Source organism: Lampris incognitus, chromosome 2 (assembly GCF_029633865.1).
Source record: "Lampris incognitus isolate fLamInc1 chromosome 2, fLamInc1.hap2, whole genome shotgun sequence".
In the NCBI taxonomy this organism is placed as follows: Eukaryota; Metazoa; Chordata; class Actinopteri; order Lampriformes; family Lampridae; genus Lampris; species Lampris incognitus.
This window is the reverse complement of record NC_079212.1, coordinates 49,623,804-49,650,617: the sequence shown is the minus strand read 5'-3', so window position 1 is coordinate 49,650,617 and position 26,814 is coordinate 49,623,804. Positions and strand designations below refer to the sequence as shown.

The window sequence follows — 26,814 nt, the reverse complement described above, 5'->3', positions numbered from 1 at the left end:
CAACACAAGTCCGTATGTTGTGCTGGGATACTTGTGGTTTTGTTGAGTAGTGGCTATTTAGGTTGGGATAACAACATCTACTGGACTTTGACTCTTCCACCACATTTGCTGAAGTTGTAGCCTAGAAGATTTCCTCCAGACCTGCTCCCGAGGCTGAAACCGGCTGGTGACGTGAGGCTGTGATGGAAAACCAGCATAAACAGACACTCACTCATTGACGGTAAGTGTGCGCAGTGGTACGGTGCGTATGGACAAACACCTCGACACCTCCCGTTATTCCCGGAAAGACTCGACGCCGTGGCCTGTCTGGTACTAATGACAGGATTTCCTTGACCACACCAGCATCGTGGGTTTTCTCTCTGCTTTATGAGGCCCGCTTTCAGTGTTGTATCACTTCCTGACCTCGCGCTCTGGAGGGGCTGTTCAGTACCCCGACAGGTCCTCCTAAAAGGAGCCTTCCTGGGGGGGGGGGGGGGGACATATCATTGGTCTTTTCCCAGACGATGTTATCATTCTCCTCGAACAACCGGATGTATCCTTCCCCAACCTGATGAACCTGCTCTAGATTTATGGTCAACATCCAGGGTGTAAATCAGATCTAACAAAAACTCAAATTCCTTCATTTAGTTATTCCTGACAGGTCAGAGAGACGTGTCATCTGAAACAGTGACGCATCCCGGGGTATCCAACCAAAACTCTTGCCAAAGTGCTTGGGACTAACTGTGACAGAACCGATGAGCACGTCCCAGGGGGCGCCGGGAGGTGGTCCGCCCCGGGGTGAGCTGACGGGGACCAGTTCCCACATGGAGTCCCCCTCAACAGGACTCAAACGGGAGACTCTGCAGTCTGGAAAGAGTGAGCTGGGGTCCGTTCCCTGAGCCGGGGTCCGTGCCCCGAGCCGGGGTCTGTGCCCTTTGCCGGGGTCCGTGTCCTGAGCCGGGGTCCGTGCCCTGAGCCGGGGTCCGTGTCCTGAGCCGGGGTCCGTGCCCTGAGCCGGGGTCCGTGTCCTGTGCCGGGGTCCGTGTCCTGAGCCGGGGTCCGTGCCCTGTGCCGGGGTCCGTGCCCTGAGCCGGGTTCCGTGTCCTGAGCCGGGGTCCGTGTCCTGTGCTCATGTGCCTCAGGACGCTCGGGGGTGTGTGCGGCACAGTGAGCGAGCGAGAGGAAGGCTGGAGCAGGCGAGACGGCTTCCAGGAAGGTCATGTGACTCATGAGGAGAGCTCTGCTTCCTGCCCTCCGAGCTCTTCCTGGTTGTTAGCAGAGGGGGCGGAGGCCGGAGGCGGAGGAGGGGAGGAGGAGTATAACAGTCACGGGGAGAGAAATTCCGAGGTTTGTGTGTATTCAGCCAGGGCACAAGCACACATACCGGCTCGCACAGCGGCTGGAAGTAAGCACGCAGGCTCCAATCTCAGCTCTGACACAGCAGCTGCACGCTTGTTGTGCGTCTGTGTGTGTGTGTGTGTGTGGTTTATAACTCAAGACTGTCTTTTGAAGCTCAACAATTCCGATCTTCCACATTTCAGAGAGCCCAGTTTATGACTCCGCTCGCCTGACGCAGACGTCATGTAAGTACACTGAAGTGTTTGTGCAGAGCAATGTGCCGGCGGTGTGTAGCATGGCGGTGTGTAGCACGGGAGGGGGGGATGTGTGTGTGTGCATGTGTGTGTGTTAGAGAGGCACCCTTTGTGTATGGCAGGCTGGAGCCGTTGTGGCTGCAGGACGCTGAAGAAGCCAGTGAGTGTGTGTGTGTTGGACAGGAGTCGGTACAGTAGTTGGTACGGGAGTTGGTACAGTAGTTGGTACAGTAGTTAGTACAGTAGTTGGTACAGCAGTTGGTACAGGAGTTAGTACAGGAGTTGGTACAGTAGTTGGTACAGGAATTGGTACACTAGTTGGTACAGGACTTGGTACAGGAGTTGGTACAGTAGTTGGTACAGGACTTGGTACAGGAGTTAGTACAGTAGTTGGTACAGCAGTTGGTACAGGAGTTAGTACAGGAGTTGGTACAGCAGTTGGTACAGGAGTTGGTACAGTAGTTGGTACAGGAGTTGGTACAGTAGTTGGTACAGCAGTTGGTACAGGAGTTAGTACAGGAGTTGGTACAGCAGTTGGTACAGGAGTTGGTACAGTAGTTGGTACAGGAGTTGGTACAGGAGTTGGTACAGGAGTTGGTACAGTAGTTGGTACAGGAGTTGGTACAGTAGTTGGTACAGCAGTTGGTACAGGAGTTGGTACAGGAGTTGGTACACTAGTTGGTACAGCAGTTGGTACAGGAGTTGGTACAGGAGTTGGTACACTAGTTGGTACAGGAGTTGGTACAGTAGTCGGTGCAGCAGTCGGTACAGGAGTTAATACAGTAGTTGGTACAGGAGTTGGTACACTAGTTGGTACAGTAGTTGGTACAGGAGTTGGTACAGTAGTCGGTACAGCAGTCGGTACAGGAGTTAGTACAGTAGTTGGTACAGGAGTTGGTACACTAGTTGGTACAGGAGTTGGTACAGGAGTCGGTACAGCAGTCGGTACAGGAGTTAGTACAGGAGTTGGTACACTAGTTGGTACAGGAGTTGGTACAGGAGTTGGTACAGTAGTTGGTACAGCAGTTGGTACAACAGTTGGTACAGGAGTTGGTACAACAGTTGGTACAGCAGTTGGTACAGTAGTTGGTACAGGAATTGGTACACTAGTTGGTACAGTAGTTGGTACAGTAGTTGGTACACTAGTTGGTACAGTAATTGGTACAGGAGTTGATACAGTAGTTGGTACAGAAGTTGGTACAGTAGTTGGTACAGGAGTTGGTACAGTAGTTGGTACAGGAGTTGGTACAGTAGTCGGTACAGCAGTCGGTACAGGAGTTAATACAGTAGTTGGTACAGGAGTTGGTACACTAGTTGGTACAGTAGTTGGTACAGGAGTTGGTACAGTAGTCGGTACAGCAGTCGGTACAGGAGTTAGTACAGTAGTTGGTACAGGAGTTGGTACACTAGTTGGTACAGGAGTTGGTACAGGAGTCGGTACAGCAGTCGGTACAGGAGTTAGTACAGGAGTTGGTACACTAGTTGGTACAGGAGTTGGTACAGGAGTTAGTACAGGAGTTGGTACACTAGTTGGTACAGGAGTTGGTACAGGAGTTGGTACAGTAGTTGGTACAGCAGTTGGTACAACAGTTGGTACAGGAGTTGGTACAACAGTTGGTACAGCAGTTGGTACAGTAGTTGGTACAGGAATTGGTACACTAGTTGGTACAGTAGTTGGTACAGGAGTTGGTACACTAGTTGGTACAGTAGTTGGTACAGGAGTTGATACAGTAGTTGGTACAGAAGTTGGTACAGTAGTTGGTACAGTAGTTGGTACAGGAGTTGGTACAGTAGTTGGTACAGGAGTTGGTACAGGAGTTGGTACAGCAGTTGGTACAGGAGTTGGTACAGCAGTTGGTACAGGAGTTGACTCGCAGGTGTTTGGTTTTATTTGTTCAGCCGCAGCAGGAAAGCGTCATGGCTGCTAAAACCTGCGAAATGATTACAAAGTACTGACATGTCAGAGCCACATATCATCTTTTTCATATACCTATCTTTGTCCTGTGTGTGTGTGTGTGTGTGTGAGAGAGAGAGAGAGACAGAGAGAGAGAGAGAGAGAGAGAGAGAGAGAGAGAGAGAGAGAGAGAGAGAGAGAGAGAGAGAGAGAGAGAGAGAGAGAGAGAGAGAGAAGTGGAATGTTCGATATCTAAAAACACTGTTCTTGATTGTAACATTTCGCAGCTCTGCTCCAAGGCTGTTCTCTGTCTTTGTCTTTCTCTCTGCTAGTCTCTCTCTGTCTTCTAGCCTAGCGCTCCACGATTGCTTTCGCTCTCTGTTTCTCTCTCACTCACTCTCGCAGTCTGTCTGTCTGTCTGTCTGTCTCATTGTCTCTCTATTTCTCTCTCTCTGTGTCTCTCGCTCTTTCTTTCTGTCTGTCTGTCTCTTTCTGTGTGTCTGTCTGTCTGTCAGCAGTAGCAGGGTGAGACAACATGGCAGAAAGTGGATGCAGCGTGGTGTTGTGTACAGGTCTGGTGTTTACATGACACGTCGGGGGGGGGGGGGTTCACAGTGTTGTCATGCTGCTGGTCATGTTGTGCTTCATCTCATGTGTGTAACGCTTGATAACAGGGAGACAGAGACATGTTAAGTGCACGTTGTGTTAGGCTGTCCCCTAAAACAAACAGAAACCCACTCTGACCAGGGCCCTTCCGGGTTTGGACTTTTTGGACCCCTCTGTCAGCTGGAAGATATTCTGAATGGGTTCCGAGAGTCATAATTGGAGAACGACTGTTTACGTGTGTGTGTGTGTGTGTGTGTGTGTGTGTGTGTGTGTGTGTGTGTGTGTGTGTGTGTGTGTGTGTGTGTGTGTGTGTGTGTGGAGGGTTTCTGTATTCAAGCCAGCAGTGCGGCCTAGCCACCGAGGCGACTACAGTGGCCGTCCTCTCTGCCAGCAGCGTGTCTACGTGAATTGTGATGCCGACTGTGGACAACAGTGTGCGTTTCTGCCCGCAGTTGTGTGTCTTTGGAATGCTCTCACCACCGCTTTTTTCCCCCTCCTTTCCCTTTTTGTTTCCCTTTGGGTTCTGCCGCTGCAGTACAGAGCTTAGTGTGGGAGTGTGTGTGTGTCTGTGTGCACGTGTGTGCACATGTGCATGCATGAATAGCCATCTGTGTGTGTGTGTGTGTGTGTGTGTGTGTGTGTGTGTGTGTGTGTGTGTGTGTGTGTGTGTGTGTGTGTGTGTGCGTGCATGCATGTGCATGCATGAATATCAATCTGTGTGTGCGTGTGTGTGTGTGTGCGCACACATGTGCATGCATCAATAACCATCTCTGTGTGTGTGTGTTTGTGTGTGTGTGTGCACGTGTGCATGCATGGAGATCCATCTGTGTGTGTGTGCATGTGTGCATGTATGGAGATCCATCTGTGTGTGTGTGTGCATGTGTGTGTGCACGTGTGCATGCATGAATAGCCATCTGTGTGTGTGCACGTGTGCATGCATGGAGATCCATCTGTGTGTGTGTGTGTGTGTGTGTGTGTGTGTGTGTGTGTGTGTGCACGTGTACATGCATGGAGATCCATCTGTGTGTGTGCACGTGTGCATGCATGAATAGCCATCTGTGTGTGTGCACGTGTGCATGCATGGAGATCCATCTGTGTGTGTGTGTGTGTGTGTGTGTGTCTCAGATTAGGTTGCCAGTGTTACCTAACACATTACGTTCGGTTCAGTGAGGCACACAGAATAGAGCCCAAAGAAGAGTCGCCTCCAGCCATGGTTCTCCAAACACGGCTCCCCCTTCCCATACCCTCCTCCCAAAAACAAGGACCATGTGGGGCGAAAGAATTATTTCCACCATCAGCAGAAACTCGTCTGCTTGCACTAGTCATCGCCCCCTCCAGAGGCTCGAGCGGTGCCAGGATCTCAGACGTGTGTGCCAGAATTCTGTGTCTCCATTTAGGAAACCTACTAGAAAATCAGCCATTCAGTATTTCCGAGAGGATCGGATTTGTGTAAGTGTTCTCTCTTTTCTCCGTGCGGAGGGTGAATGTTTGTGGTCAAGTCGTCGATTTGTCATTTGGAAACAAAACTCGTTGTGTGAGTCTCGAGCGTTTACCGGCCCCGGACTCGGTTTTGTGAAGATTTTCGAGGAACATAGTCGATAAAAGTTGTCACGCTTGTCGATGTACTTTTGATTTGAACAAAGTAAATCTTCGGTGGCACGGTGGTGCAGGGGTTACCGCGGTCGCCTCACAGCAAGAAGGTGCTGGGTTCGAGCCCCGGGGTTGTCTAACCTTGGGGGTCGTCCTGGGTCGTCCTCTGTGTGGAGTTTTCATGTTCTCCCCGTGTCTGCGTGAGTTTCCTCCGGGTGCTCCGGTTTCCTCCCACAATCCAAAGACATGTAGGTCAGGGGACTCGGCCGTACTAAACTGTCCCTAGGTGTGTGTGTGTGTGTGTGTGTGTGTGTGTGTGTGTGTGTGTGTGTGTGTGTGTGTGTGTGTAGGCCTGGGCCCTGTGATGGCCTGGCGGCCTGTCCAGGGTGTCGCCCCGCCTGCCTCCCAGTGAATGCTGGGATAGGCTCCAGGGGCCTCAGGTATCAGTCGTTACTACGGATACATTTGTTCTTCCCCCCCATGGGATTTTTTAGCCCTGAAGTTTATCTCAGAGACCAGAACCTGGGTAAGCCCTGAATTGAGACACTGATTGGCTAACACTGAGGTCTTTGCAGGCCTGTCTGATTGCTCGTTGCTAGGAGGGAGGAATTACAAATAACCATCATGCTCTGCTACTGACCATCAGACAGTCTTGAGGGCTAAAAAATTCCACGGGCGTGTAAGAACAAATGTGCCCATAGGAACGACTGACACATGAGACCCAGCATCCCTGCAACCCCGACTGGGGTCAGCGGCTCGGATAATGGACGGCCGGATGGAAAGTAAATCCTCACCGTATGATTAAAATGAAACCAAAGGGAGGTTATAGCCACGAAAAATGTTGACTTATAGACTTGTTGCCTGGATTGGAGGTTTTTCACTGCTTTATGATGAATTTTAGGGGTCCCTGTATCCAGGGCCTCCGCACGCTTCAAGTCCCCCTGCAGGGACCCGCCAGCGGCGGGTGTAAAGAAGCAGCTGGCTTTGTGTGGAAGATCTCACGCGGCAGTCTTTACCTCTCTCAGCCCCCACAGGGGTCAAGCACTGGACTCAATCCTGCCAAACCAGAGGAACATAGGATAGGTCAGTAGAGGTCATGTCGGGATTCAAAGCAGCGAGTAGCTGTTTATTATTATTATTATTATTATTATTATTATCATAATAATGATGATGATGATGATAATAATAATTATTATCGTTTCTTTTTATTCTCTTCAGATCACATGGACAAATTGCAGATTTCAGAAAGCGTTTGTCTTCACTGCAGGGTTTGGCTTTCTTGAGGGGACAGTGGACCACCTGTCCTCAGTGGTCAGTCTACACAGCCTATATCATCATGGTCATCACAGCCAATTGTATCTGTAGGGATGCCCAGCACAGGGATTCGAACCAGCGATCCCTGTGCTGGTAGGCAACGGAATAGACTGCTGCGGTAGCCGGGCGCCACAACGCCCACACTTCTTGTGGTGGCTCAGAGTTCACGGTGCTGATCAGAAGGTCATGGAGGAGGTCTTCTCTCAGGTGGTCTTTGAGAGCCTAGTTAGATGCGGCTCCACAGCTTGGTCTGGTAACCTCTCGTGCAACTGAAGTCCAAACTGGTCCGACTCCTGCAGACTGCATGGAGGACGATAGGTGTGGGACCGCATCCGTCCCTGACCAGGCTGTTGGTAAGACAAGCCAACAAGATAATAACTGACCCATCCCGTGCGTTGCACACTGAGAAGCAGCTACCGCCACGAGGGAGGAAGCTCGGAGTACCACATCCTGCACTCAACTGACTTAAACTCTTCTAGCCCGACTTCACTTAACATGCTAAATAATCGGCAGGTGCAATGAGGATGAAATCGATAGAAAACCTACAGAGTTTTATTCTTGCTCATCTATTGGTGACCGACTGTTTCCAGTTGTAGTGCGTTTGTGTACTTCTGTCTGTACTGTTGGTTTTTATCTGTTTAACATCGGCGTGTGTCTCCTTTACTGTAAGTTTTATAGTTATAATGTGCTTAGATATGTTTCTTGTCCCCTGCAGCCGTCTCACCCTGCCTTTTGTGGGTGTGTGGGGGGGGGGGTTTATGGCTGCAGCATGGCTCCAAGTGTCCTGTAATGTGGGACAATAAGACGAATCTTGGAGCTCGGGTCCTGTCAGGGTTTTCGTGCTCGCGCGGACGCGTGTCCATACGCATCACGGCGTAGACTCATTGGACCCCGCAGGCCGGGGGGGGGGGTGCAGTTGTACACGGACATGTGTGTTTCCCGAGGCCAGAGACGTAGACGGCGATGGGAGGAGGGGTGATGGAGGGGAGAGGAGGGGCGGGCAGAATGGGGGGGGGGGAGTAGGGTCGGGGATGAGCGCGGCTGGACGCTAAGATAACGGTCTGCTCGCGGTTCAGTGGTTGGCTGTGCAGCTGATTAGCCGCCACTGTGTGTGCGTGTGCGCGTGCGGGGGTAACGGTTGCGTAACGGGGTGGAGGGGACGCGTCGCTCATGCGTCGGAGTCGCTGCTTTGGGCAACAAAAGACTCACAACGCAACCGGGCGCTGCACTAAAATAAGACGTTATCAGGCTGAGGTCTGAAAGCCGCGAGGTCTTTTGGCTTGGTTCTCTCCACGAAGGGCCGTTCTTTCTTCCTTTACCCCATAAAGAAACTCCTAAATAACAAAATGGCTGACAACCTTTTAACCCCCCCCCCCCCCAGGTGCTCCGGGGAGGGCTGCAGACTACCACATGCCTCCTCCGATACATGTGGAGTCGCCAGCCGCTTCTTTTCACCTGACAGTGAGGAGTTTCACCTGGGGTACGTAGCGCGTGGAAGGATCACGCCCCAGTTCCCCCTCCCCCCCGAACAGGTGCCCCAACCGACCAGAGGAGGCGCTAGTGCAGCGAACAGGACACACACCTGCAGATACGGCCAATTGTGTCTGTAGGGAAGCCCGACCAAGCCGGAGGTAACGCAGGGACTCGAACCCGCGATCCCCGTGTTGGTAGGGAAGCCCCTTGAGGCAAATTTCTAATTTGTGATGTTGGGCTACACAAATAAAGTTGACTTGACTTGACTAGGCAACGGAATAGGCCGCCACGCTACCCGGGTGCCCTGTCCTCCGTTTTACCCACAAGGACAACATCCTACCAGGAGAGCTTCGGTGAAGTCGTCCAGTTTGTCCCGAATATCACTGACTTCTTTGCCGCTGCGGTTGTGTTTGCTCAGCGGTAGGTACACAGGGCAGTCGGGGCTACGGCTGGTCTCACGGTGTGGTGCCGGCCCATGGCGGTCGCCGGTGTTCCCAGCAGGCACAGCAAAGAGGCAAAGCCAAGAACCTGAAATAGACCCGAAATGACGTGCAGGGACAGTCAAACAGGTCCTCCCAGTGAACACACACACACACACACACACACACACACACACACACACACACACAACACACGAGGGCACTGTGAGAAGCTAGCACTCAAGCTGATCGTGTTTGTTTGTTTTTCTTTCACCGTCGCACATTTCCTGTTGTGAAATGCATCACAGCCTCCTCGCCTCCTCAGGTGGGCAATGAACCTGAGAAGTCACCGCTGAGCTCGTACCACCAGCCCTCCTCTTCTCCGTGTGTGCTGAGCGAAGGTCACTCTTCCACAAAGCACAGAGTGATACTGGAGCTGTTGCGTTGTTCACCTCCTCCTGTGGAGTTCACCTACAGGCGTTAGTGACTGGGGAACCGGTTAATTTCTGGATGCTGTTGCTCCCCTGTGTTTGGACAAGTGCTGAGGTTAAACAAAAGGGAACTAGAGGGCTGAGCCGAGGCATGATAGTATCTGTGGGCGGGGTCTTGGTAGTTCACAGCCAATCAGTGCTTAGCGTCCGCTAGGCCAAGGCCACTGTGATATGATATACCAGCTGGCCTTGCAAACACGGGGACACACACACACACACACACACACACACACACACACACACACACACACACACACACACACACACACACACACACACACACACATACACACATTTCATTCCTCCCCAACGTTGTTTAGACTCCTGTGGATTTATTTTGTCCTGTCAGCCTTAAAATGGCCATTTTCAGGGTAGCTCGTCTCCTCGGAAACTTGGTCTACTGCTGCCGAGATGTGGCTTCTCTGACACGCTCCCTCATTTTTTCCTTAACGTTCCTCCTCCCCCGCTCCCCTCTCTCCCAGTTTTCCCCTCACGTGCCGTGCTGCTGCTGCTCTGCAGTTTGTGCCGCTCAGTCGCTCAGTAACTAAGTGATAGATATTATTGGAGTGGCAAATTGCTCCCAGTCAGAGACTTCCTCTATAATTAGGCCTATACGCGCCGGTTGGTGGGTTGACCGTAGTCAGCTGTGGTACTTGGCTTCATTTTGTCTTTTTTCAGCCGGAGGCCTCAGCGGCGACCCCCCCCCCCCCGGACTGTGTCAGCAAGCTCTGTGGTTCTGGAAAGACGTATATAAACGTATACGCACACGCATTCAGATACTTCTGTTTCTATTTTTCGTGCACTTATCACGATCTCCCCTCTCTTTCACACAGGGGCGTGCACATGGCAGACCCCTTTACCCTCTAACGAGGCGGTTGGAAACGGAGACCCCTCCGCGGATTCATAACAATTCTGTGGCTTGCGCAGTTTCGTGTTAATCCAACCGCACAAATTTCCATCAGGAAATTGAAATATTATTCCATGGTCCGTAACCGTGGTCGGTTTCGGCGGTGAGCGTGTCTGTTTAGACATGCTTGTAAGAGTTCCCCCTAACGGCGCCCGCAGGCAAAGACGGACAGATGGAAAGAAGGGAGACTGACAGGCGGACAGTTGGAAAAACAAGACAGTGAGATGAACGAGTAGCAAGACAGGATAAGGGCTGTTCCCCCCCCCCCTGTAGGAAGTTATTCCTATCTCCTAAACACACACACACACACCAGTGCACACAGCTGTGAGGTCATGGAGTGGCTTGGCGAGAGGACGGTTCACATCAGGGTTGGGAGCAGCCAGAAGCTACGGCGCCGTATGGCACCGTTTGCCCAACGTTGGTCTGGTTGCAGACGTGCTGCAAAGACGCTGTGACCTGGACAACGTGGCGATGAATCAGGAATCAGGAACAATGTATTGTCATCTAATTCGTGTACCCGAGTACACAAAAGACACGGAATTTCGCCCCCCCCCCCGGCCCACAGCTGTGCAACACAAAAGACAACAACACGTATCCAAAACCTCCCCAAAACGACACCATCAAAAACATACAAAACCAGAGAGAACAAGGCAAAACGACACAAAACAGTCAACAACACGGTCCAAGTCAGTACATTTGCAACACAATTCAAAAATGTCACTGTCCAGGAGAGCGAACGCCAGCCAGGAGGGCTGTCAGAACTGCCGCTCTGCGTGGGCTAGCGGTTAGCTTAGCCTGCCCCGCTTCCACTTCCTGTCAAGCCGCCCTTGGCGTTTCCTCTTCGGCGCAGCTCCGGTCAGCGCTGTGGTCGTTGGGCCCACAGGACGCGGCAGACCAGGCTCTCTCAGTCGATCCAGCGCCAGCTCCCCCAGCCGGACACCTTCGACACACCGACACACACATGGCGACGCAGACAAAAACACTGCACAGTCGACGTTAGGCGAGGCCGCCGCCACACCGCGCTCCGCGTTACCGCGGTGTTATCGCGGTGTTACCTCGGTGTTATCTCGGTGTTATCGTTACTGCCGCTCTGCGTGGGCTAGCAGTTAGCTTAGCCTGCCCCGCTCTCCCGGCCGATCCACCGCCAGCTCTCCCGGCCGATCCACCACCAGCTCTCCCGGCCGATCCAACACCAACTCTCCCGGCCTATCCAACACCAGCTCTCCCGGCCGATCCACCGCCAGCTCTCCCGGCCGATCCAACACCAACTCTCCCGGCCGATCCACCACCAACTCTCCCGGCCGATCCACCACTAACTCTCCCGGCCGATCCACCACCAACTCTCCCAGCCGATCCACCACCAGCTGTCCCGGCCGATCCACCACCAGCTGTCCCGGCCGATCCACCACCAGCTCTCCCGGCCTATCCACCACCAGCTCTCCCGGCCGTCAGACGAAATCGACGATCGCAGACATAAATCCCAGTAAAAGTTCACACGACGACACAAACTTGGATGTAGACGTGGACAAAGACGCCGCATAGTCGCCACTGGGTGAGGCGCCGCAAACGCGAGGCTGCGCCGCCATCTTCCCACAGCGGAGAGAATGGCTGTGGGATGAGCGTCATATCAGTAGCTGTGGCTTTCCCAGCAGTGGACTCGCATCCCCAGTCCAACCTTCTCATGAAAGATGAGGTGACCAGCCTTCTCATGAAAGATGAGGTGACCAGCCTTCTCATGAAAGATGAGGTGACCAGCCTTCGTGTTGACAAACCTCCTTCTTTACAGTGTGGTAGTCACAAGGGTTGACTTGATCTGGACCCTTTAAGCCACACTGTGATACAACAAACATGGCATCCGGCTACCTTTTCTTTTTTTATGCCATACATATTTGTAGCCCTGCATTGTTGTGGCGCACATTTATCAGTGTTTTCCAACCTCTGTCCCCCCATTCCTCTCTGATGTCCACGGCTGGATTGTTGGGTTCAGCTGGGTAACAAAGAGAGGAAATAAAGAGTGGATCATAGGATTAGGTATCAGCTGAGATGGGCTTACCATGGACCATGGTTGGGTGGCAGTGAAATCTCTGTCTGAGAGAGAGAGAGAGAGAGAGAGAGAGAGAGAGAGAGAGAGAGAGAGAGAGAGAGAGAGAGAAGTAACTTTTATTTTAAAAAACACAACCATATTCGAAACACAAGCAAATAAATAGATACTTGAAAATAAATAAATCACATCAATTCACCAGAAAAAAACAAGTCGGTTGTCTTTTACCGAGCACAACACATCCCCGTGAGAGAGAGAGAAAGACAGGGAGCGAGAGAGACAGAAAGAGAGAGGGAGAGAGAAAGAGCGTTTGCGCATCGCCACTGCCATGCGTGAGTGAGCGTGAGAACGAGTCGGCGTGTTGCGGTTGTGAGCGGTGGTTCAGCCTCGTGTGCTACGTGGCTGGCTCGGGACAGGAAACGCGGTCTGGATGTGCGGGACAGGCTCGTGCTGCCCGGTGCCAGGACCAGTGCCGCTGAAACAGCCCGTGACGGTTTCTGGAGACCCTGGAGGGGGACGAGGTAGGAGACGCCCGTTTTACAGCTGCAAGCGGATCTGTTGTTCAACTCTCAGTCAAACCGGGACGTCTTTGTCAATGATCGACCTGCCACTTCATTCCTGACCCCCCCCCACCCACCCACCACCACCACCACCACCACCACCAGTTTAACCTGAAGTTGTTGGCCCATGATCGGTTTCCTCGGCGGTGAGTGTGGACCGACCTCGCCGTGGTCTGGCCACGTTTTGTCCACCACAAACCCGCCGTTGTCCTTTTCACGACAGCGGTTAATCTGATCGCCGTCACCACGTCAGCCCTGCGCAACTATGTAGCCGCAAACTCTGCGATTAATTTGGTGGTAAAATGTGCGCGCGTGAACGTCTGTTTGTGTGCGACCCGCATATCTGCGCCCATAATTAAGAGATGACCAATCGGTGTCTGTTGGGGGCGGTCGCGTGACTATCCGGTGCGCCGCGTGCAGACCAGAGAGAGGGAACAAATGGCACCGATGACAACGAGCAGGTAACGCTGATGAGCTGGTGGCAAAGAACAAAGCATAAAAATGGCGACCTCTGGTCACGTGGCGATATTTTGGTTTCAAGCTCGGCGACATTGAGCAGAACGAGGTTTTGTGTAAAACATGCAAAATGGAAGTTGTTACATGTCGCAGCATCTAAAGTATTATTTGTGTGTGTATAAATTTGTTTATTACCGCAGTCGCAAATCGCAATATTAATGGGAATATGGCTTTTTCACCAAATCGTGCTACACTACTTTTTTTTTTATTGCTTTTTCTCCCCAGTTGTACCCGTCCAATTACCCCACTCTTCCGAGCCGTCCCGGTCGCTGCTCCACCCCCTCTGCCACTCTGGGGGAGGGCTGCAGACTACCACATGCCTCCTCCCATACATGTGGAGTCGCCGGCCGCTTCTTTTCACCTGACAGTGAGAGTTTCACCGTGGGAGGATTACGCTATTATCCCCAGTCCCCCCCCCAACCGACCAGAGGAGGCGCTAGCGCAGCGACCAGGACACACACCCACATCCGCGTTCCCACCCGCAGACAAGGCCAATTGTGTCTGTAGTGACATCCGACCAAGCCGGAGGTAACAGATGGGTTCAAACTGACGACCCCTGTTTCGTTAGGCAGCGGAATAGCCGCCACGCCACCCGGACGCCGCACTACGTTCTACTAACACTGACTCGTAATCAGAATTCGAAGTTCTTGTATTGCCACGTCAGATACACGTGCTAGGGACTCAGCTCGGCGTTGTTGGTGCGGTAGGAATACTCGAACAACGGTGCCAGATCAGCCTGGTGTCGAACGACCAAGGCTGCCGGAAAAACCGCCGTGCCCAAAGTCTGGCAGCGGTGAAAAGATGCAAGTTGCTCATGGTTGGGTTTTATCCTGCAGCATCTCGGCTGATGTAGGAGATGGAAAATGTGGCGATAATCATTCACTTGAACTCGGCGTAGTGGAACGTGTGTGGTCCCGGAGGAATCCGGAAGAGGCCTTGGCAGGGCCGTGAAGAAGGCAGGAGCATACCAAAGCCAAGGTGAGGTGGTTGTGATGAGGAGTTTATGTTGGCCCTGCATCAACTCTGCCTTTGGTCAGATCTTACGCATGATTGTCCATGACGAGACGGAGCACAGGCACACCTAAATTCTCCTGTATTTTTGTTGTCAGTGTTGAGTCAGGCAGTGCAGCGGAGTACTACTCTGTTACTATGCCTCCTCGGTTGTTTTCTTCTCTTCTTCACCCTGCCACTTCTGATGGTGATGTTTCCTTAGGAGGTGTCGGTGGTTGGTGTCGGTCAGGTCTGTGGTTTTCGTTAGGTTGGAGTTAACGCAGGTGGAGGGCTTCTGCCACGTGTATTCTAGTGGTACCACCTGGTTGCCCAACAGATCCTTGTGTGGGTGGAGTAGCGTTGGAGCAGTGGCTTGACACCGTGGAGTGCTTTGTAAATAGTGGCCCACGTGGGCTCGCACCGGTGGACCTGTATGCTGCGACACCGGAACTAAATAAACCGAAGACTCGGGCCTGCAGGTGGTGTAGTTTCAGATACTTGATTGAGCCGCGTGGGGAAATTAGGATCTGCATTTACCCCATGCTAGCTGTGTAGCTAGGAGCAGTGGGCCGCCGCCGTGCAGCGCCCGGGGACCAACTCCGGTTCGTCTTGCCATGCCTTGCTCAGGGGCACAGACAGGAGTATTAACCCTAACACGCATGTCTTTTTGATGGTGGGGGAAACTGGGGCACCCGGAGAAACCCCGCCGCAGACACGGGGAGGACATGCAAACTCCACACAGAGGACGACCTGGGATGACCCCCAAGGTTGGACTATCCTAGGGTTCGAACCCAGGACCTGCTTGCTGTGAGGCGACAGCGCTAACCACTGCGCCACCGTGCAGCCCGTGGTCTATTCCGTTGCCTAGCAAAATGGGGGTCGCCGGTTCGAATCTCCCTGTTACCTCCAGATTGGTCGGGCTTCCCAAAAGACACAGTTGGCCGTGTCTGCAGGTGGGACACCGGATGTGGGTATGTGTCCTGGTCGCTGCACTAGCGCCTCCTCTGGTCGGTCAGGAGGGGGAACTGGGGGGGAATAGTGTGATCCTCTCACGTGCTGTGTCCCCTGGTGAAACTCCTCACTGTCAGGTGGAAAGAAGCGGCTGGTGACTCAACATGTATGGGAGGAGGCATGTGGTAGTCTGCAGCCCTCCCCGGCTCAGCAGAGGGGGTGGAGCAGAGACTGGGACGGCTCGGAAGGGTGGGGTAACTGGCCAAGTACACCTGGGAGGAAAAAGAGAAAAGTCCAAATAAATGAATAAATAAACTAAAATACAACATCGACAGATGCTGAAGGTACAGGGTTTAATATCAGAACACACACACACACACACACACACACACACACACACACACACTCACACACATACTCACACTCACATACACACACTCACACACACTCATATACACACTCACACTCATACACACACACACACTCACACCCACTCACACACACTCACACACATACTCACACACACACACACACACACTATCACCCACTCACACTCAGACACACACACACACACAAACTCACTCACCCACACTCACACACACACAAACACACATACACCCACTCACTCACTCACACACTCACACACACACACACACACAAACTCACACACGGGGGTATTTCGGTGTGGAAACGGTCCGGTACCTGACGAGCCGCTGGACTGGCAGGGTGGGCGCCCGTCTCCAGCGGGCAGTGTGGCGCCCGTCTCCAGCGGGCAGTGTGGCGCCCCGTTTTTAGCGGGCCGTGTGGCGCCCCCGTGTTCAGCGTGCAGTGTGGCGCCCCCACGCTCAGCGGGCAGTGTGGCGCTCCCGTGTTCAGCGGGCAGTGTGGCGCCCCCGTGTTCAGCGGGCAGTGTGGTGCCCCCTTGTCACTGAGAGTGTTGGCTTTGTTGTGTACTGATGGTTCAGAGGAGGTTTTAACGGCATTGTGTGTAATCCGCTTTATCCCCCAGATGTGTTGCTTTGTGGTTCGGCTTCGGGTGTTTTGTAACGGTACGGCGGCACCGTGTTTGTGCGTTATTACTTTTTTTTGTGCTGCAAATCTATTTAGTGTAAGCTGGTGTGTTTGTGTGGAGGACGCTCTCCTTTGGCTCGCCAGATGGAGGAGGATGGAGTGTGTGTAGGGGGCTGCGTCTGCTCTTCTACTGCTCTTCTTCTGCTCTTCTGCAGTGAGGAGGGGGTCTTAAGAGGAGACAGTGAGGAGGGGGTCTTTAGAGGAGACAGTGAGGAGGGGGTCTTAAGAGGAGACAGTGAGGAGGGGGTCTTAAGAGGAGACAGGAAAACAAGACGGCTATGAAAAGACATTATGTGGATGGATGTGTTGGTGGAGGTGTGACGAAGGGGTGTGTGTGTGTGTGCGTGTGAGTGTGTGTGTGTGCGTGTGTGTGTGTGTGTGTGTATGTGTGCGAGCGTGTGTGGTAACCCTGAACTGTAGCGGTGTAAACGGCAGGAGCAGGCGGGGGAGGTGCTCTGAAGTGGGGGATGAAGGGGGGGGGCTCGGAGAACGGGGGCTAGGCCATGTGAGCCATGCCCTCTACAGGATAGACAGGAAGTAAGAGATAGATATTCTTCTCTTTCTGTCTCTCTCCTTCCTCTCGTGCTGGTGATGAGGATGAGGATGAGGGAGTGCAGCTCCACTTTCGCCCCTCTTCCACCGCATGGTGCCGGCTCACCCCGACTCTACTCTACTGGACTCTACTCGCTTTACTTTTTGGGATTTGGTTTTCCACTGCAGACAGTACCCCTGCACGGCGAAGCCCCGCTGGTCATTTGTGGGCGTGTTGACTAGTTTTTTTTAAAAATTTTAAAGATTTTACTTATAGTTAGATAAATATAAACAAATATACATATATTTATATTTAGGCGGCACGGTGGCGCAGTGGTTAGTGCAGTCGCCTCACAGTAAGAAGGTCCTTGGTTCGAGCCCCGGGGTAGACCAACCTTGGGGGTCGTCCCGGGTCATCCTCTGTGTGGAGTTTGCATGTTCTCCCCGTGTCTGTGTGGGTTTCCTCCGGGGGCTCCAGTGTCCTCCCACAGTCCAAAGACGTGTAGGTCAGGTGAATCGGCCGTACTACATTGTCCCTAGGTGTGAATATGGGTGTGTGTGTGGTACCAAAAAAAGTACCCAGCACCAGGTACTCACCCTAACGCAGGGGTCAGGAACCTTTTTGACTGGGAGAGCCATAAAAGCCAAATATTTCTATATGTATTTCATTGAGAGCCATATAGTATTTTTAAAGTATAATGAATTAAATATGTCTTACTTTTAATGCGACTTCTGGTGCTGCATGGTTTTGCTGATGGCCTTGTAGTCTGGTTCATACGTGGTGAGGCTGAGCTTCATGCAGGCGTTGAGGCTTCCATCAGTTAAACGTGAGCGTAGGTTGGTCTTAATGTTCCTCATATGCGAGAATGACTGCTCACATGCATATGTAGAGCCAAACATGGTCAATACGGCAATACTCACACGCTGCATTGTGTGGTATGTCACAGGAAGCTCGTTCCAAGTTTTAAGAATCAGCTGGTCTTCAGGTTGAAGATTTTTCATTTCCGTCAACTTGTGTTCCCTCGCCAGCTCTGCTCGCTGTCGCGCAAGACTTTCCAACTCTCCATTAAGTGACTTGAACTTACTCATCCACATGTCTGATGCCTTCAGGTCAGCAACTTCCAGCTCAAAGTCTCCGATAGAGACCCCGGGGATGCATGTCAGGTCGATTTTGTCCACTGCACACTCATGTGGATGAGTGATGAACTTGAAAAGACCAGTGCGCGCACGAAATTCTCCAAAACGTGCTTTGAATGACTGCAGGAGATTGGACGTAAAGCCAGCTAGCTGCTGGAGATCCAGATGTTGAGTGGAGTCACTTGCTAAGCATGCATCTCTAAATTGTTGCAGTCTTTCAAAGTGCAGAAGACGACCTGTTTCAATGTCCCTGAGAAAGACTTCCAGCTTGCTTTCAAATGCAAACACTGCTTGTTGAAGGGATCAGATTGTATTTCCAATACCTTGCATTTTCACATTGAGCTGGTTCAGATGGCCAGTTATGTCCACGAGATAGTGAAACTGCAGGAGCCAGTCAGTGTTGTCTAGCTCAGGATGCTTGACGCCTTTCATTTCAAGAAAAGTCCGGATTTCACTCAGGCAAGCTGCAAAACGGCTGAGCACCTTCCCCCTTGACAACCAACGCACGTTGCTGTGTAAAAGCAGACCGGGATAATGATTCCCAACTTCTTCTAACAGAGCTTTAAACTGGCGATCATTTAAAGCCCGGGCAACAATAAAGTTGACCACTCGAATGACCAGAGACATCACCTCACCAAGCTCCTGGCCACACGTCTGAGCGCAAAGCGCCTCCTGGTGCAGGATGCAATGAAAACTTAGGATGGCTCTCTTTTCATGTTCACGGAGAAGCGCTACAAATCCTTTGTTCTTCCCCAACATACAGGGTGCACCATCAGTACAGACAGAAATAAGTTTATCCATCGGTAGTTTTTTTTCTTTAGCAAACTCCATGAAAGACGTGAATAAGTCCTCTCCTCTTGTTGTCCCTTTCATTGGCAAAACAGCCAAGCTTTCCTCACGCAGTGTGTCACCTGCAGCATACCTGGCAATGATACTGCACTGAGATAGATGGCTAACGTCTGTTGACTCATCTAACGTGAGAGAAAAGTATGTCCCGGCGTTTATGTCCTTAATTTGTGTTTCCTCGACCTGATTTGCCATCATGATGCTACGATCGTGCACAGTTCTTGCTGACAGGGGCATGTCTTTTATTCGTTTGATTATCTTGTCTTTATTTGGGAAGTCATCAAACAGTTCATTGGCCACATCAAGCATGAATGTTTTGGCATACTCGCCATCTGTGAATGACTTTCCATTCCTTACTATTGCCAAAGCCCCCGCAAAGCTAGCGGAATTCCCGTCCCCTTGCTTGGTCCACACACGTAGTTGCTGCTGACTCGTCTGCATTCTCCGCTGTAGCTCCTCGCGTGCCCTTTTCCTGCCGTCCCCCGCTGGAGATTTCCATGCAAATGAAGCATGGTGCGTATCGAAGTGCCGCTTTATATTTGACCGTTTCATCGATGCAATTTTATCATTGCATATTAGACATACCGCAGATCCTGCTCTCTCCACAAATGCAAAGTCCTCTGTGCACGCAGCCTGGAATGCACGGTAATCATCGTCTTTTTTTCTTTTCGCCATCTTTTCCGTTACAAGGGTTGAAGCGGATAAACTAGTTGGCTATCTGAAAAAAATTGATTTCTTCACCTTTACAATGACCCGGACATGCTCGCGAGCCATTGGTTCCCGACCCGACCCACGGGTGACCCGTGAAATTTATCTTCAAAACTAATTTCTGTTCACTTTAAAATGACACAGTATTATTAAGAAATTTCACAAGTATTTTAAAATCAGTTCCAAACTGATTTTTTTTCAACTCAAAATTGTCTGGGAGCCATATGCCGTCACCGGAAGAGCCATATATGGCTCGCGAGCCATAGGTTCCCGACCGCTGCCCTAACGTTTGCCTAATGGAAAACCAAAAGAAGCGAGCAGAGCTGAGTTGAGTCGGGCCAGTACCATGCGGTGGAGAAGTCGAGCCAGTACCTTGCAGCAAAGCAGTCGGGCCGGTACCGTGCAGCGGAGAAGTCGGGCCGGTACCGTGCAGTGAAGAAGTCGAGCCGGTACCATGCAGCAGAGAAGTCAAGCCGGTAACGTGCAGCGGAGAAGTCGGGCCGGTACCGTGCAGCGGAGAAGTCGGGCCGGTACCGTGCAGTGGCATAGGGGCGTTTGAGTGCTGGATGGAGTCCTGCAGGACAGTCTTAATGAAAGGTCATGTATGGAGGAGTGCCCATAGTGCAGCACTGTTGACCTGAATAGTATAAACAGGTGCTACATAATCATTACACTCTGGCACACTGAGCTCTTTGCCCACTGCCCTGGATCAGTGAATATTCATGTTAGCCGAGCTCACCGTCACCCTCTGTTGTCGTCTGCCTCCCCCAAGATCACCCGCTGCTGTGTTGTCTCCCACCGGCCACACCGAGAGACAAAGAGCTCTGTGAGGGGAGCAGTTATGAGGGTCTACAAGGTTTTTCTAAGACCCCGGCGAGCTTGATGCAAGTCAGTGTAAAAGATTGCAGCTGTTTCACCCATTGCCCTCATCCTTTTCTCCCCCCACCTCCTCCTCCTCCTCCTCCTCCTCCTCTTTCCCTTTCTCCTTTTCAAAGAATTTCATTTGAATGAAAATCCAGTCCCAGTGTTTTGTTGTCAACAGGGGGAGGGGTGCAATTGGTCAGAGCCCCGTGGAGATGGACCAATGAGGAGGCGGCTCCTACCTTTCGCCCCTCCCACCGGCCTCGCTGAGGCCCCTGCTCTGCCGTGTGATTGGCTGGCCGGGGGGGAGGAGCCAGACATGGTATTAAAGCCTGCCCTGTCTGCTCCGCTTCACTGTAGTGCAGAGTGTCGCTGGCCGGCGGAGCGTGTGTGTGTGTCTGAGTGTGTGTGTGTGTGCTTTTGTTTGTGTGGAGCGGCGGGCCACGAACGGGTTTAGCGAAGGGGAAGCATAGTCGTTCGTCTCCACGTTAACTCACTTGGACTTTCCGTCTTTCTTTTTTTTCTTCTAACCCTCTGCAGCGCTACTGACCTCTCCTGTCATCCACCCCGGCGCCCCGCTGAAGTTTCAGGCCCGGTTTTCTTTGTCGGAGCACAGCTGTACAGGCGAACCGGTCTACAGACGAGCGGCTTGGGACTGCTAAAGGAGACCGAGCGGCCGCCTTGTTGACGGTATCGCCGCCAGCTGACGGTTTCAGCGGAGCTTTACTCTGGTTAAGGGTCCCCCCATCAACTGTTGTGTGCCGTGACCCCAGCTGTGGTCTTGCCCTTCTGAGTTACCGCTGAGCTAATAGAGGTGGCCTGGCCAGCCTGATGTGGAATTTGACCCGGCTGACCCCATCCCACAAGTAGCCTTTCACTGAACCGGACTGGCAAGAGGAAGGATAAAAGAGCAGTAGGGCAACGAGGGAGCAAAGGGGAGAAGTGTGAGCAGCAGCAGCGGACCAACCGGTAAGGAAGTTAAAGGGGCTGTGAGAGCGAGGGAGGGAGGGGGGAGGAGGAGGAGGTGAATGGGAAGAAAAGGGGGAATACAAAAGGCTATTTTCTTAGGCTTAGGAAGGACATGTGGGAGGGCTAAAAAGACATTTGTTACCCATAACAAACCCCAGCCTCTCACCTCTCCCTCCGTCAGTTCTTCTGCCTCCCTTCTTCCCATCCCACACAAAAACTCTCCCCTGGTGAAATCTGTTAGGAAGTTTCACTGCAGTCCTTCTACCACAACACATCCAACACAATTCACTTTAATCAGAATCATTAACACGAAGAATTGTTTGACATTGTGAGTAAAGAATGGCAAAGTGTCGCTCTTCTGTGTGTCTGTCTTTCTCTTGTCTTTCTGTCTGTCTGTCACACTGTGAGTCTTAATGTGCAGTCTTGTCCTGTCTCGTCTTCTGAAAGTAAACATTGTGTTTTGTCCCTTTTTTTGTGCCAAAGAAACAATTTGGTTTGGAATGACACAAACTATCTCTTTCTCGTCCTCTCAGCCTCCCCGGTATGCCGGTAGAGACTCTGCGGCCCTCAGACGGCCGTCTGGCCGGGGTTCCCTTCACCTCTGCCATGCCCTTCCGTATTCTCAACAAGGGCCCGGACTACTTCCGCCGCCAGGCTGAGCCCGGGGCCCGTAAACTCAGTGCTGTGGAGCGCCTGGAGGCCGACAAGGCCAAGTATGTCAAAAGCCAACAGGTGGCCCTCAACCGCCAAGCGCCCGTCAAACCGCCAATCATCCGCAAGCCCCTCCTATCACCAGGCATGATGCTCCAGTGTCAGACCAGCACGCCCCCAGCCCGGAAAGTTCCACGCCGGCCAGCTGACGTGGAGAACGGGGTAGGGAGAGAAGGCCTAGGAATGAGGAGAGGGCCTGCTCTAAACCTGGAGAGTCTAAATAACCTGATCAATAATGTGTGCGATGGACCCATGCCCTCCTCCCAGTCCCCTGTTTCTTCCTCTCCCTCAGCTTCCTCCCCTTTGTCAGGTGTGAAGAGCGCTGTCAGCAGCCTGTCGACTGAACCAGAGAGGAGTAATCGACTCCTCCACAACCTGAAACCCCTGAATCACGGCACTAATTCCTCATCGGCCTCGTCCTGCACCTCCTCTCCGCTCAGCAACAGCCTTCAGCCCCCTCCTCAAGAGCCTAACCGTCGTCCGCCCCCAGTCCCAGCTCGGGCACCCCGCATTGGAGTTCTGGCACCCTACAGCTCCCCGAACTCGGTGACGGTGCGCAGGGTGGATGTGCGGCCCCAGGCTGACATAAGGAAGCTCCAAAGGTCACAACTCCAGCCCCAAGTCAAGCCCAGACAGACTGCCCAGGCCCAGGTAGCACAGCAGAAGGTGGCTCAGCCCCAGGTCCCCCCGCCGCCACCTCAACCCCATAAGACTCAACTCCAACCTCCCCGTCAGGCTCCTGCTATCTCCCAGGCGCTGCCCTCCCCCCCAGCCTACCCCCCACCCAGCCCCTTGCTGGTCCGAGCAGGGATGATCCCCCCAGCCTCCCCAGCCTTCACCCGGTTGTCCAATGCCAGCTCCAGGGGGTCCAGGGCCGGTTCAGCCCGTAAACACCCGTCCTTGCACCGCTCCAAATCAGACCTGAGCGACCGCTTCTCCCGGGCCACCGCGGACCTGGAGCGGTTTTTCAACTACTGCGGGCTGGACCCGGACGAAGTGGAGGGGATGGGCGGCGTCGAGCGCTTCACCCGAGCCAACTCGGACATCGTGTCTGTTTCCAAGCTCCGTAGTGTCAGCACACCCAGCTCCGAGTGCTGCGACCAAGCGAGGGGCGAGGGAGGGGATGAGGACGACGAGGACGGGCCCCCCAGAGCCGGCGACCGTGTGCCCTACGGCATCTCCGTCATCGAGAGGAACGCGCGCGTCATCAAGTGGCTGTATGGCATCCGCCAGGCCCGGGACGTCGGTAACGCCGTGTCTAACGTATAGACTGGACAGAGACCTGTGTGGCGCAGGACAGAGACCTGTGTGGCGCAGGACAGAGACCCGTGTGGCGCGGGACAGAGACCCGTGTGGCGCGGGACAGAGATCCGTGTGGCGCAGGACAGAGACCCGTGTGGCACAGGACAGACACCTGTGTGGCGCAGGACAGAGACCCGTGTGGCGCAGGACAGAGACCTGTGTGGCGCAGGACAGGAGAAGAAGATGCCATGGCCCTGGCCACTTCTCTCCATGCAAGTTCTTTTTTTATTTATTGTATATTCCCAGAGGCGGCCGAGGGCCCGTCCCTGGTGGTGTGTAGCCGTTGGCGTCAGTGTGTCCGTGACTCTGAAGAAGGGAAGCTGATCGTCGGTCTGTTGGTCACCCGCCGCCTTACGTCCCCGTCGGAGGATACGCGGCGGCTTTGCTTTTCTTCCGCCGTCGGTGAAGCGTCGTTCTTGTCCTGACCATGTTGCAGAAGAAGTTGTATTTTCACCCGGGCTGCAAGTCAGGACTGCTTCCCAGAAGAGACGACGTTAACATGACGTTTCTAACTCCTTTACACAGATTTGTCAAAGAATGCTGGTGTAGGAAAGCAATAATAAAGTGGTGTAAATGATGAGCACGGTGAGTATGAAGGCAAGAGGATCTTTGTTGTCGTAAATCCTCAGGCTACGGTACTGTGTGTGTGTGTTTGTGTGAGTGTTTGTGTGTGCGTGTTTTTGATAGACAGCTACCCTGCACAAGGCTGGACCGGAGCGCTAGAACCAGCTAGCGACTCTTTACAGTGCATGACAAAGCAAGGACCCTGGCCGATGTACGTGTGACTGATGATGAGAACGCCACCTTGATACTGTGAAAACTCACAAAAAGAAAGAAAAAGCTTCCATAAAACACGTTTGTATTTTCAAAACCTCTCGGCTGTAAGACTGTTATTTTACACATCTCTGTCGGCATGCAACTGGAACGTTTGTGTATGTGTGTGTTTTTTGGTTTTTCATCTCAAAAAAGAGAAGAAGCACGTTCAGTACTTTTTTATTTTTCTTGCTGATACACAGACGCACACTCCGCTCGCGGCGGCACACAGCCGCTAGGGGGGTCGGTGACGGGGGGGGGGGCGGTAGCTGTTGCAGTACGAGTATTGTCTGTCGTTGTGCATCTGTGACGGTGTTGTTTACTGCAGGTGAAACGTGGTCTTTGGGGGGGGGGGGGTAGGGGTTGTGTAGCCAGAGTAGGTGTTTACCACGAGTGTCTTGGCACGGGTGAGGGCGCGGTGACGAGTCCCGGGATAAGGGGTGACGTCATAGCGTGTGGGGGGGCTGAAGCAAGTGTGGAAAGGAAGGAGCGGGAAAGGGCGTAGTAGTTAGGGATGGGTAGGAAGTTTGATGTCCGCGGTTGGGAAAGTGTCTCAGGAAAGTTGAACGTGCACTCGGCACACTTACTAAACTACTACTACTTTCGGCTGCTCCCGTTAGGGGTCGCCACAGCGGATCATCCGTTTCCATTTCTTCCTGTCTTCTGCGTCTTCCTCTGTCACACCAGCCACCTGCATGTCTTCCCTCACCACATCCATAAACCTCCTCTTTGGCCTTCCTCTTCTCCTCTTCCCTGGCAGCTCCATATTCAGCATCCTTCTCCCAATATACTCAGCATCTCTCCTCCACACATGTCCAAGCCATCTCAATCTTGCCTCTCTTGCTTTGTCTCCAAACCGTCCAACCTGAGCGGTCCCTCTAATATAATCGTTCCTAATCCTGTCCTTCTTCATCAATCCCAGTGAAAATCTTATCTTCAACTCCACTGCCACATACTAAAAAGGACCAATATTTATTTGAAGAATGGGGGGGGGCAATTTAATGTGTTGTTATGAACGCTGAACAAGCCTGTGGGGGGAATGCAATCGTCACTCTTGAGTGCAATCTGACCGTACCGATTTCCTACAACCGAACACTTAAAGACTCACAAATGAAAACACACCACCCACAAAACTAACAACCATCCACACATGCGCACCGGCACCAGTCACGCACATGTACGTTGCTAACCAGCCAGTGCTGGCCGGCAGATGTGTAAGTGTGTGCCCCTCTCTTTAAGGAGAGTACCAAGGTGTTTCACTCCCAGATAGCATCCGGATGTGGGCCACTTCAGGCAGTGATGCGGCACTGACGGCCTTCTGGCCCTGACAACATGGATGTGAGCCTGAAGTGGCCCACATGTATAACAGCAAATATGGCCCAAATATGCCAAATCACATGTGGGCCTTTTTTGGCAGAGATGCGGTGCTCTGGGCCACATGTGGTCTGGATGTGACCCTGAAGTGGCCCGTGTAAATGGTGAATATGGCCCAAATACCACAAAACAAATATGGCCCACCTTTGGCAAATATGTGGCACATGCGGCATTGCTATGGCTTGGTTCTGGCCCAGATCTGGCAAACAGGAGTGGGCCGCCCAAGTGCCATCATTCCACGCGGTTTGTGGGCCGGATGAAAGTGTCGGGTTGTGGGACGGGTCCAGGCCACAGCCGTATTTGCTATCTGGTCTTGATGTTAAGTGCAGCGGATGCGAGGGAGTCTCCCCATCTCCACCAAGCCCCCTTCTGCGTCACAACGTGCACCTCTCCACCCCCCAAAAGTTGAATCAGTATAAAAAGGGACAAAATGTGCAACTTTTCAGACCACCGAGGGCCGGTATGAGCGCTGGCCGAGGGGCTCCGTCTCATACTGGTCTGCTGGTCTGCCACTGAGAGCGGTTTACATGAGTATCCAGACCGGCGGTGATCAGAGCGTGCCGCTGAGCCTGGCACTGAGTTTCCAAAGAGCTGTCAAGTCACATATCCAAAATGCTGCATCATGGTGTCTTTTACACAATAAAGTTGGGGTTTTTTCAGCTGAAACGTGTGTTTGCGGTTGTGTTTTCATTTTGTCCTTTCCAACATGTTCTACATTTGAGTCTCTGATAACACTGGTCAACACAATTTTTCTTGCATGGGGTTTTTCAGCGGATTCTAGCTAACTTTTGGGTGCTGAATCCAAATCTGGCATTAGTTTTTGCCTATCACATCAGGTTTTTGAACTATGAAAAATCATTATTTTTGAGAAAACCAATTTTACACTCGAAGTTAAAGAAACACTGTTGCATGGAAGATCGATAGATGCAAAAATGATTACAATGAATAAATAAACACTCAGCCTAGCACGAAATTACTTAGGGAATGAACAGGGGTCATTTTTATCCCCACCAAGATTGCCAGACTAGATGGTCAACTTTTGTAAAATCCTGAATAAGGATTATACAGAGAGCACAAAAACTTGACGGGATGGAGCAAATTTGGATTCAGCAGCCCAAAATTAGCCAACAGTTTCCAAAGTCCATGCAAGAAAAAAAAACCGATATTT

General features: G+C 52.4%; 1 protein-coding gene across 4 annotated transcripts in view; it reads left to right on the top strand.

The window, feature by feature from the left end:
- wu:fa11c10 (protein FAM110A) overlaps positions 1 to 24,330 on the top strand; it is a 45,832-nt gene extending 21,502 nt beyond the window's left edge. For 2 of the 4 annotated variants that reach the window (XM_056273228.1, XM_056273229.1), the window contains 2 exons: positions 21,018 to 21,446; positions 21,980 to 24,330. In XM_056273228.1, the coding sequence (XP_056129203.1) occupies positions 21,990 to 23,426 (1,437 nt within the window). In that variant the 5' untranslated portion in view covers positions 21,018 to 21,446; positions 21,980 to 21,989 and the 3' untranslated portion in view covers positions 23,427 to 24,330. Of the gene's footprint in view, positions 1 to 1,321; positions 1,563 to 20,408; positions 20,505 to 21,017; positions 21,447 to 21,979 lie in introns of those variants that run through there. The other 2 variants (XM_056273227.1, XM_056273230.1) reach the window with 2 other exon arrangements.
- Positions 24,331 to 26,814: the final 2,484 nt, after the last annotated feature.